Genomic DNA, 12,248 nt, shown 5'->3' with positions numbered 1-12,248 from the left:
GCACTCCAGACAGTGAAACCTTCCCCCGGAGACCAAATGGACCAGAAGAAGGGGTAGAGTCACTTAAAGTAAGACTTTTCCTCTCCGGGCTGCCCTTCCCACCAACCTCACCTCCATGGAGTCCTACTCCAGCTACTCACATGTCACGTGTTTGTTGACGGAACAAGCCTTGTTCAAGGGATCTGGGACTTGCTCAGCTGCAGTGACTTTCCGATAGCAGGTGATATAGATCTGGAGGGGAAGTGGGAAACAAGGAACTAGGACCACCCCAGGGGACACTCACCAACCCCTGCTTAGCCTGGGGAATCAACTTGGAGCAGAAAGCTGAAAGCTCACCAAGTTCCTGGCATCTCCGGCAAACCTGGTGAACTGCAGCGTGTCTTGCCTGGGCCTGGGGGATATGAAGGCTGAAATGGTGTCATCTGATCTCCCATCCAGCAGGCACCTAGAGAAGAACCAAGGAACAGTAAGAATCTCTGATCAGTCTTGTTTTAGACTAGAAAGGGCTCCCAGCTCTTACCCTTGTAGTCAATAACAGTATAGCAGGGAGAGGAGTCCCTGTCTGGGGTCAGGCCTTGCTGGAGCCCTAGGTGTAACAGTGTGAACCAGAGTAGGCCTGGCCTTGGCAAAACACCACACTAGATATTAGCTAACACCAAGTAAGCAGCGTGGGGGTTGCCAAGGTTAGTGCTGCAGAGATTTGCTGATGCTGCAGAATTACTGCTGCCAGCATTGCTGTTCTTGGCGCTCCTATGCCAGCTGCATTAGCAGAGAATGCCGCTTCCCGATTCAGCAGACCTCGATGTTATTCATAACCAAAGACCCCAGGCTCGGTTGGGTGGCGAAGGTGCTTGGCCAGGTGTATTGTCAGCAAAGCACGGTACTAGTGCCCAGTCTAACAGGTCACAGGGACACAGACATCCATGTCCGTGACAAGATAAAGACTCAGGTCAGGACACCAGGGTCCTGTCCTCACAGCCGATACACAGATGCCCTACCTAGCACTTCTCCTGTCACACACTGATACAAACAAGTTTCATATTACGCTCCAGATATTATTAGTTACCACCCTTATCCTCATTCCTGCTAGTTTGAACAAAACATCCTTATCTGTTATCCTGTCATCCCCTCGTTATCTTACAAGGGGTCGGTGTGTTCTTGTACCATCTCTTAGGAATGCATTTATGTAGTTACTTGAGAGATCTGGGTGTTTCTGTACCATCCTCTCCAGTCAGGAATGTGCTTACATGGTATTCAGCAATACCTAGTGTGGTGGTATTTGCCAAGGCCAGGCCTACTTTAGTGGTTCACTGCCTTTAGTTCATACTGTTAGTTATATCTAGGGCTCCAGCACTCAGCTTGTACAGTATACCAGGCAGTCAGAGGTCAGCTGGAAGAAGGAGACATTGAAGGGTTAAGAGCAAGTAGTTCTTCTGAAGAGCTATTGAGATTTAGTTCAGCCAAGAGGAAGCATTCAGCTCAAATACTTCTGACAAGTGCCCCATTCCTAGGACATGCCACAGAAGTACCCCAGGGCATGCTGGGCCACAGTGGGATCTCAGCTTGCTCAGTTTAGTTACTAGTTCCCTCTGTCTACATAGGGAGAGATTGTGCCGGGATCAGCTGTTTGCAGGGCTGATGGAGTCACCTTGGAAGAGAGTCACCATCTCCCAGCTGGAGCAGCACAACTTAAGCCCAGCTGCCATTGCTACCTGAAGAGGGAGAAATGCTGCACAGGAGGGCTATTCAGGAGATGCAGTGCAGTTGCAGTGTGAGCTGGAGGAGACCCCCTGACTCTGCGGTTCACATCTGCATGTGGGCAGAAGGCCCAGTTAGTGTAGAGAGGCTCCTGGGAAAGGAGTCACTCCCAACAGGGATATGAAGCTGAGAGATCCTTCGTACCAGCAGTGGTTTTATCACTGCAAGGGAGATTGGGATCAGGACCTAGGGCATTAGAATTTGGAGGTCATGGACAGCCCATAGAAAGATCAGACTGGCTAAGGGGTGGTAGGGTCTGCCAAAGGTACCTGCCGCTACACATATGGCAGAGAGTTAAATAGGACCCAACTAGCTCTTATACGAGTTCCTCTGATCTAGGGCGTATCCCATGCAAGTTGATAACTCAACCCACGTACAAGGCATATTTTAGGAGGCCAGTGCCGGACAAGTGTGCCCTGCATTTAGCTCAGATGGGTGAACTCATTACACCAGGCTGATCACCTGCATGGCCTTGGGAAGTTCAAGCCAACTGTTCACTGGGGCTCAGAGCTACAAAGGTATTCAGGCTCCTAATGTCAATGGAAGTTAGAAGCCTAGCTACCTTGGTGGCTCTGGGCTGGGTACTAGTTTCTATTGTAGTCCCCAGACTGGATTTAAACCCATGTCTCCAAAGGTGAAGCCTTATTACCACACCAAGAATTCCTCCACCCCCTTAGCTTTGAGTCTGTGCTAGTAGAAGAGATACTCACAGCTCTTTCAGAGTACATGGAGGCATGAAGCAAGATCCATTTGGGGACTAAATAGTCAGTGTGTTCTTGGTAGCATTAAGGGATGTGTACTGGCAGGCGGACAGGCCAAGACTCAGGTCAGCAGCTTTGATCAGTCTCCCTGTCCCAAACAGATCCCTGTGCACAGTGCTCACCAGCTGAGCCTCCTCACGCTGCACCGTGACAGGCTGTAGTGGGGACACAGCCCTGAGCTGGGAAGCATCAACCCAAGCCCAGGGGAAGGGCTGGGCAAGAAAGGGCACATGGGCTCGTTGGCAAGGGGGTGGGTCTCCAGATGGCTGAGTCACTCCTAGAGAAATCCCAGGGATTGTAACAGGTCGCCCCACTGACCACCCAGCACAGAACAGCAAAGCCCAGGCTACCTCTATGCCCCATCCTGCCTGCCTGCAGCAAACCCAGCCTAGAGGGAAACCGCTGCTTCGGATCCTTTGTACCCTGACCTAAAGCCAGTTCCCTGTTGCCTCAGGTAATGAACACCCTCCCCTGCACTACAAGTAGCCAGGGCCCAATCACACCCACTGCCCCATCCCTGGAGCAGGGAAATGGGAGGACCAATGGGAATCAGCCTCAGCTGGTGGTCAATTCATCAGCTGTATTTTGGGAGATTCCACTCATGTTTAATTTAATTAAAGGCTGAAACTCTGATATGGCTGTAACATATTGTCTGTACAGTCTTTATAAGAGACAAGGGGTTCTAGAGGGACTTTCCATTAGGGGGCAGTGACAGCTGCACCAGAGTTGAAGTTGCAATATGGTCTCTCTTTATATCTGAATCCTCTCTGAAATCCACCTACACAGGTATTCTAGCTCCAGGGTTGGGGTGGAGACTGTGATGCAAACTTGAGCTTGTTTGGGGCCCTAGGTACTCCACTTCACCCACAATGGCTTCTTCAATAGTATAATGCTATTTTTACACAGAGATAGGGATGGAGTATGGCATGGATCAAAATAAAACTGAGATCACTGGGCTATGCCTGTGGAGATCTAATGTCCTGCACCAAAAGCAAGCTCCAGAAACTCATCTACTGAAGTTGTTCAACTTTATTTCTGGACCAGTGAAGCCGTCCATGGGAATGCTATGAGCCCTTACATGGAACTCCATATGCAGAGAGAGGAAGAAAGACATCCATACAAAATACCCCTTCCTCTAGAAATAGGTGTGCTTGGCTGAGAGCCAGGGCCCCATGTATTCAGTTCTCATCTTCCCCCAACAGCTATGAATGCAAAGTGTACTTCACAACCTTCATTCCTGATCAAGGCCTCATACCCCTCTTGTAGAAGAAAGCAACTATCATTCCCTCCCACTGTAATGGTAAAATAATGTAGCCCATTGGATTACTTCGCTAGCTATTATATCCTACTAATCTGGCCAGCCATATCAAATAATGTTTCTCTTACTAAATTAATCCATTTCATAGATGATTCTTATATTTTATCAGTATTAATTCCTATGAAATGAGGCTGTGTTGAGGCATATGATATATGTTTCCTAATAATTATACATAGAATAAGTTTTGCTGAAATGCAAAAAAAACCTACCGGCCTGTATCCAGTAAGAACACCTAAGAGTAAGTCAGCATAAAGGCTGGCAACCTTTAGCACAGATAGAAATGGTCCCTGAACTTTGAGGAACTGAAAGGAGGAACTACACCCAACACTGACTGGTTTATCCAGTGTCTGCAAGTGGTTGGTAACTGCTGGGTACACCACAAACCTGGAAGTCACCAAGAGAGCCTAGGTTGGCAGTTTTTGGAGTGAGACAATCCTTATTAATACATAGAGAGTAAGTGTCATAATCCACTAACCTATAGGACAGGGGTTGGCAACCTGCGGCATACGTGCTAAAGACAGCATGTGAGCCAATTTTTGATGGCACACTGCTGCCTACCAGGGTCCTGGCCCCACGCCCCACTCAGCCCCCCTATTTCTCCTGCAGGGGCAGAAGTTTGGTCATGGCAGCAGCCAAGCTCCCCCCTCCCCTGCTTCTTCCCCCAGTGTGGTGTTTTCCTTCCCCTCCCTGCTGCTGATCAGCTGATCACCCTTGGGATGGGGAGCCAAGCCCCAGTGTGCTCGCTGCTGCGGGGAGGAGGCCTATCCCCCCCCTGCCCTGAGCACCCCATGAGCCAAGCACCCTAGCCCTGACCCCCCTCCCATGCCCTGACTCCTGCACCCCCACTCTGAGCACCAAACAGGACCTCCTGCACCCTCAGTCTGGGGTCCCGGCTGCCAGCTGGCGGCCTGCAGGCCCCGCTCAACCCGCTGCCAAACTAGGTGAATGGAACCCCAGGCCAGCAGCGGGCTGGCAGCATAAGATCAGCATTTTAATTTAAAATTAAATTAAGATTCTTAAATGTTTTAAAAACCTTGTTTACTTTATATACAATAGTTTAGTTATATAATATAGACTTATAGAGAGAGACCATATAAAAAACATTAAAATGTATTACCGGCATGCGAAACCTTAAGTTAGAGCGAATAAGTGAAAACTCAATACACCACTTCTGAAAGGTTGCTGACCCCCTGCTATATGATAAGGGTGCCCATAAATTTCTTAGGGTATGGAAATAAGATTTGGGTACAGTAAGTTGGGCCTGAATTACGGAGCACCAGGATCCTATAAAATACTATGTATGGATATCTTAAAGAGCTTTTTTCCTTTTCTTTGTTCTCCTATAGAATGATAGGTAGATTTAAAAAAAAAAAAAAAAAAATCCTATCTTCCATCATGCTATCAGCTCAGCTTGGGCAGTATAGTACAACTACCTCAACACTCCTAACTACTGAAGAAGCCAGAACCATTGTGTTATTGGGCATGCCACGAGTAAGGCTGGTCCTTCACCTCCTATTACTAGGTCCTCAAGGAAGGGTGTGAATGTTAGGTTAAGGTACTTAATAGGAGTGTTAGGCCCATAAGTTTTGGAATTTTTACTGTTTTACAGTCAAAAGTTTCATAGCATTTATTATTCTTGTTAATCTCAAAGTTTAGCATCAATTTGGTATCGTCCTAGATGTAAGGTCCCCCCCCCCAGCATCTTGAGATTGCTCTCCTGTTATAGAGCTTGCTGAATTATTAGACCCTGGAGTCTGAATTGGACAAGAACCTATAAATCTTCTGGTCAGATACAATCAGTGGCAAGCCATAATTAACAACCCATAAAATTCAGGTCAACCATAGCTAATAGACTATACAAGCACAGTCCTGAGACTAGAACCCAGCCCTCTAATATAAACAGACCCAAATCTCAGCCACCCAGCCTTTTAAAATCAATATATCAAATATATGTGCTTGGCTAGCCTCTTCAGTACTCTAGCCACTAGCCCCCCACCCCCCACCGGCCTTTTGTCCCAACTCCAGGGACAAGAATCAGAGTCCCACTGTTGTTTTACAAAACAGCTGTGTTAGCTCCTGGGGTATTGGCTGTAGGGGAATTCTGAGAGTCCAGTATTCAAACCCTGTTACTGTCCTAAGTGTGTGTGTGTGGGGGGGGGGGGGGTGAGAGAAGAGAAGAGTGGAGTGTTAATAGCATCACACACTGGAACTTCTGTTTTACCAGTTTAGTGAAGGCTGCAAATAAGTTTTTCTTTACAATGAATAGTGCATCTGCTCTAAGAACTATGGGGTGGGGGGAGGAGAAGAAGAGGGGGAAGAGTCAGGCTCATCTGACTATCAGCAGGGGCAGGATTGGAGTTTCAGTTGTGTCTCACTGCCTTTCAGAAAGATTAAGCCAAACATGGGCTGTGCAACAGGGTTAAAATCCTCTAGACTGATTCCTAAAAAGCACTAGGACACAAAGATAAATTTGCCTAGTAAACAACTGTACCTGATATCACTGCTTGGCGATGCTGGAGGAATTACAGGACAGATTATGGTTCTGTGCTGAGGATGCTAAACTAGGGCCCACGGAAAGGGATCTATGCCATCTTGGCCAGATTTCCTGGGGGACGCAGGACCCAAAAAAAAAAAAAATCACTTAAAGGATGTGTGGTGCTGGCCCCTCAGTTTTGCCTTACCTCCAGGACCCTCTGTTCCCCCCCCCCCCATGTGAAACAGGGCCAGGGAGGCTTCTCTGCCTCACACAGAGGTCCTAGAGATAAGTTCAGTTGTGTTCTTGGAAATGAATCACCCTGCAGAGAGGGGAGTCAGCAGCTGGGAGCTCTCAGGTGAGGAAGAAACAAGTGGACGACCCATGTGTATGTTAGGTATATCAGGAAGCAATGGGAGGGGAAACTGTGCAGGGGAGGCTAGATCTCTGCTACAGGGACTGAGGAGGCAGTGGATGCGGCTGGTTTTGCCCTTGAGGTTGTCTCTAGAACCCCCTGAAAGGAAGGGTTCAGGCCCTGGCTTGGGCCTCTGAACACCAGCTCTCTATCACAGACTTCCCCTGTGAGCTGCCACTGGGTCAGGTCAACCAATAGCCCAGATGGGGCACTGGGCATAACTTTGGCCATTGTAGTCAACTAAAGCAACCACCACTGAGCTAAGCTGTTGAGACACACTTGTGGCCCTAGATATAGTTTAGAGGGCTTTGTAAAGCTACCCTGCTAAAGTCAGAGCCTTGGAAGCCATTTCATGCAGAGGAATGGTGGCTGGGAGAGGGAGAACACCCCATTTATAGGGCCCTGTAGAACTCTGACTTGCACATTGGAGGGGGGGAAAAAAGTGAAGGAAGAGGTTATGGCCCCAGGACACACCCCATCTCCCAACTTTTCCAGGTATAATCCAAATCTCATCCCATCTCATGTTCTACATGGGGACATATCTACACCCCTCCCCATTTTTCTGAAGTGATGGGGCTGCATTGGGGTAGGGACTCATTTAATATTTGTTTTGTCAATGGACAATTCTGTTTAGGTGAGGTGAAAGTTCCCCTCCCCACTCAGAGGTAGCTAGCATCACCTTGGAGCCAGGGCCGGCTCTAGGATTTTTGCCGCCCAAAGCAAAAACAATTTTGGCCACCACCCCCCTTATTTAATTACCCCACCCCCGGCCCTGCCTCAACTCCGTCCCTTCCCCCAATCCCCCTCCCTTGTCTCCCCCCCCCCCCCCCCAGGTTTGGGGGCCCGGGGGGGGGGGGGGAGGGGAGAGACCCCGCAGCGCACGAAACAGGTGTTTCACGCGCCGTGGCAGCAGCAGCGGTGGTGAGCTAGGGCGGCTGGGGCACATTTTTTAGGGGCAGCATTCTGGCGCTGGCCATGCTGCCCCTAAAAGTGTGCCAGCCCAAGCACCAGCTTGTTTTGCTGGTGCCTAGAGCCAGCCCTGCTTGGAGCCTCCTCTTCCTCCCTATCCTTCCCCTAATGTGCCCATTGAGCTGAAGGACTGCCCCTGATACAGAGTCAGTGCAGACCAGCCTCAGCTTCCAATGGGTTTTATTTTACATTAACAGAAGGTACAGCTCACACAACAGCTCCCACAATGAAACTGCAGCAGTTTGATATGGAGGAGGCCCCCTAAAAGTAGGTACAAACCTCTGCAGCGATGGTCAGGCTCAGCCAAGCCTTCTCTCCTGCCCATGAGAGAGATACAGGTAGTTAGAATCAGGACTAGGAATTTGTCCACCTCCATTGCCCTGTTAAGTCCACCAAGATGACTTGGCCAATTCAGAGTGCAGCAGTTTGGAAGCATTCTGCATACTCCATTGAGCGAATGCTGCTGCTATTCATACCAAACTGGAGTTTCAGCCTGCATGACAAGACAGGCACCTCTGTTGTAAGTCCCCAATCAACCTCTGCTTCTCAGACCACCACTGGGTGCTGCAACCCAGCAGCTGAGCCAGTGCTGCACTTTCAGCTGGCTGTCTTGGTCTGTAACATAGTTATAAGCAACTTGAAGACATTAGGGACCTCCTATAAGCTAGAAATAGATACCCTCTGATGCCATCTCCTGTGGGAGGCTGCCTTCCTCACTTCCACTGGATCTGCTACGATATCCTTGGATCCTTTATAGGCATCCATGATGAATAGGGGTCCTACTACAACATCAGCTTCTGCTTCCCTCCTGGAAAGAATACCTGTATGGGGGAGAGGCATAAGCAAGAACCAATTAAGTTTTCAATTTGGCTGGTCTTTGGGTGTTCATCCCAAAGTGAGACTGTTAGAGCAAGCCAGACACATTTCCAGGTGGAATGGCTGAAATAGAACTTACCGTGTCTGGAAACCACATGTCTTTGGAAGTGCTCTCCTGGCCATCTATTCAAAGGCTTTGCTCTCCTGGACTGTCTTCCAAGCAACCCACAGTTCCCAGTCTCACAGCACCTGCAGATGTCTCTGGTGCCTTCCACTGGAGACCAGCTGCAACAGAACAGGAATAATCATCTACAGTGAAGTGTTTTGTTCTAGGTTGCCTATCACTCCCCTGGTGGGGTTCTAGTCTACTCACATGTTGCCTGCTTTGTTGAAGGAACAAGCCTTGTTCAAGGGATCTGGGGCTTGCTCAGCTGCAGTGACTTTCAGATGGCAGGTGATGTAGATCTGGAGGGGAAATGGGAAGGGGTGTTAGGACCATCCCAGGGGACACCAACACCTGCTTAGCCTAGGGGGAATTGATTTGGAGCACAAATCTGGGAACTCACCAAGTTCCTGGCATCTCCTGCAAACCTGAACACATCCACCATGAACTGCAGTGTGTCCTGCCTGGGCCTGGGGGATATGAAGGCTGAGGTGGTGTCATCTAACCTCCCATCCACCAGGCATCTAGACACAAGAACCAAGGGTCAGTGAGAGTCCCTGATCGGTCTTGTTTTAGACTAGAAAGGGCTCCCAGCTCTTACCCATTGAAGTCAATGACATCATAGCGGGGAGAGGAGTCCCTGTCTGGGGTCAGGGTGGCCACACAGCTGTCCACAAAGAGCCTCAGAGCCACATGGTTCCCAGTGCTGACATCAGCTTGGATATGCATGACCTCCCCCAGCTGGAATCCATTGGAGGGTCTCTCAGCACTCCAGTCATCTGCAAGGCAAGCTCACAGTGAGCAGGACAGGCTAGCAGGGCTGGGCTCGGCTGCCTTGAAGGCTCCTCCCACCTACCATTCATCAGGTGCAGGGAGAAACCCAGCCTCTCCTCAGCAGACAGGGTAGAGCTGAAAGGAACCCACGTTGGCTTGATGGCTTTGCTGCTCACGTTGTCCTTCCTGTGAGAGGAGCAAACCTCAGTCACTGAGCCGGATCCCACAACAGGGTCTGAATGGGAGGGAGGGAACCTGAGAATCTCAGACACTCACCTGGGATAGTGACACTCAATGGGAATCACAGCTGGATTGGTTCTCAGGATCACTGGGTTGCTTGCAGGGGTGGGGTTATAGTTCAGGCTTGTGCTGTAAATCAGGGAATCTGGGGTCATCTGGGAAGAACCAGACATGGAAGGGTTAACACTAGTATACATGGCATTTGAAAAGCCACTGAGAGGAGCTTGAGAACAAGCCTCAGCCAGAAAGAAACAAGACTTAAGTTTTCCAACAAGTGCCTAGTCAACTGGGAACTTCAGAGCTCAGTCTGCTAGAGCAGCCATCAGAATACTAGAGCCACAGTAGTACCATTTTGTACAACTACTCACAAGTTTCCTCTGTGCACATTGTGAAAGAATCAGACAATAACTCCCCAAAGTATAATCTGTTAACTGCATTCAGGTAAGTTTTGACTACTGTTTCAGGAAGCCAGGTGTCTATCCCTCTCTCTCCCTTACAGCCTATGTAGAGCTCAGCCAAACACCAATCAATGTATTCAGTTGAGTGGCCCAGTCTGTAGAGTCTCCAGACAGACTTTGAACAGGGGTGGCTCAGTCAGACTTTACTTCTGGACACCAGACCACCCTCTTCAGGCGCCACTCGTGAGCCTGCTCCAGAAGCTGAGCAGGGCAGAATTCTTTGCCTGGTGCATGAAATTGGAGGCTAGGAAGAGGCACCCAGGAAAAAACAGGAGCTTGTCAATGACAGGAACAAAAATTGCACCCACTGTTCCCTTCCCCCCTGCATTTTTAACCCATCAGACAAGACAGGGGCAGTGATGCTAGGGATCAGTATGGGCACCTGGCTTGCCTGAATCCTTACCTGCAAGGTGCTGCCACATTCATGGAGCCCAGCTACAAAGATCACCGTGTTCTCCACAGCATTAAGGGACGTGTACTGGCAGGCAGCTGGGCCAAGGCTCAGGTCAGCAGCTTTGATCAGTCGCCCCGTCCCAAACAGATCCCTGTGCACAGTGATCACCAGCTGAGCCGCCTCACACTGCAGCATGACAGGCTGCAGTGGGGACACAGCCCTGGACTGGGAAGCATCAGCCCGAGCCCAGGGGTAGGGCTGGGCAAGAGAGGGCACATGGGCATTTCTGTGAGGGGGCTCAGCCCTGGGGGTGGGTCTCCAGATGGCCGAGTCTCTCCTAGAGAAATCCCAGGGATTGTAACCAGTCACCCCACTGACTACCCAGCACAGGAGAGCAAAGCCCAGGCTGCTTCTATATCCCATCCTGCCTGCCTGCAGCAAACCCAGCATAGAGAGAAACTGCTGCTCTGGGCCCTTTATACCCTGCAGCTAAAGCCAGCCCACAGCTGCCCCAGGTAATTAACATGCTCCTCTAATCTGTAGGCAGCTGGGGCCCAATCACACATGCTGCTCACACCCTGGAGCAAGGAAATGGGAGGACCAATGGGAATCTGCCCCACCTGTTGGTCAGTTCATGAGCTGCAGTTTGGGAAATTCCTGCCCTGTTTCATTCAATGGAAGGCTAAGGGTGGGCTCCACCACAAAGGGACCCAGGCCCCTCAATCCCAGATTTAGGCCTGTAAATCCTGGGTTTGACTCCACTGTGATCCACAAACTACACAGTGAACTTCGTAGGTGCCTAAATTCACTCAGCAGCACCTAAGTTTTTACAGTATAAAGTTCCTTAGGTGCCTGTGTTTCAGCCTCTGGGCACGTGCACAGCTGCCTCCCTCTAGGAGTCCAGACACCTATCTCCCACCTAAGCCCAGAGTGATCCATGAGCCAGGGGAAGTTAGTCGTTTGGCTGCCTAAATTGCATGTTGGCCCCAATCCACTGGGTGTGCTGCCTACTGGCTTCGGCTCCACTCACAATTCCACTAGAGCAGAACAGGGTGTCCACCTCAGAGCTTTTAGCCCAGTGGTTAGAGCATTTACCTGGAATGTGGGAGACCCAGGTTTGATTCCCCCTCTCTTCTGTGCGGGAGAGAAAGGATATTGAACAGGGGTATCCCATCTCTCAGAAGAATGCTTGAACCACTGAGCTAGGGGGCATTCTGATGCTGGGCTTCCTCCTGCTCTCCCATTCAAGCTGTTCTGTTGTGGATAAATAATGAAAGAGGGACCAGACACCAGGGCTGGCTCTAACTTTTTTGCTGCCCCAAGCAGCAAAAAAAAGCGCCCCCCTACCGCCCCCCCGCCAAGCGCCGCGCCGCCGGAGCCCGTCCCCCCTCGCTGAGCGCCATGCCGCTGGAGCCCCTCCCTGAGCGCCCCGCGCCGCGCCGCCGGAGCGGCCGCCCCACGGAATGCCGCGCCGTGCTGCCCCCCGCCACCCCAAGATTGGCCGCCCCTTACCAGGTGCCGCCCCAAGTATGTGCTTGGTTGCCTGGTGCCTGGAGCCAGCCCTGGCTCCCACCTCCCACTGGACTACAGCAGCATTCCCAGTCACTTGCTCTCTCAGTCTGGCCCAACGACTGTTCCACTGTGGATAAGTGTGAAACTGAAATCTGTTCAAGGGGAAATTTGTGTCCTCTCTAATATCCACATAACTA

The 12,248-nt window shown here is 50.4% G+C and overlaps 1 protein-coding gene across 1 annotated transcript; it reads right to left on the bottom strand.

Moving 5' to 3' along the window:
* Positions 1–8,293: 8,293 nt before the first annotated feature.
* LOC117884463 (zona pellucida sperm-binding protein 3-like) lies at positions 8,294–10,962 on the bottom strand. The gene is made up of 8 exons (XM_034784881.1): positions 10,549–10,962; positions 9,724–9,842; positions 9,530–9,633; positions 9,275–9,452; positions 9,077–9,197; positions 8,884–8,975; positions 8,650–8,795; positions 8,294–8,515 (listed from the first exon to the last, which is right to left on the bottom strand). Exons 1-8 carry the CDS (start codon positions 10,960–10,962, stop codon positions 8,352–8,354), a joined length of 1,338 nt encoding a protein of 445 aa, XP_034640772.1. The 3' UTR covers positions 8,294–8,351.
* Between the last annotated feature and the right edge of the window lie 1,286 nt (positions 10,963–12,248).

The sequence above is a fragment of the Trachemys scripta genome, chromosome 10 (assembly GCF_013100865.1).
Source record: "Trachemys scripta elegans isolate TJP31775 chromosome 10, CAS_Tse_1.0, whole genome shotgun sequence".
Lineage (NCBI taxonomy): Eukaryota > Metazoa > Chordata > Testudines > Emydidae > Trachemys > Trachemys scripta.
Note: the sequence above shows the minus strand (reverse complement) of the source record. Positions and strands in the feature narration are given on the sequence as shown.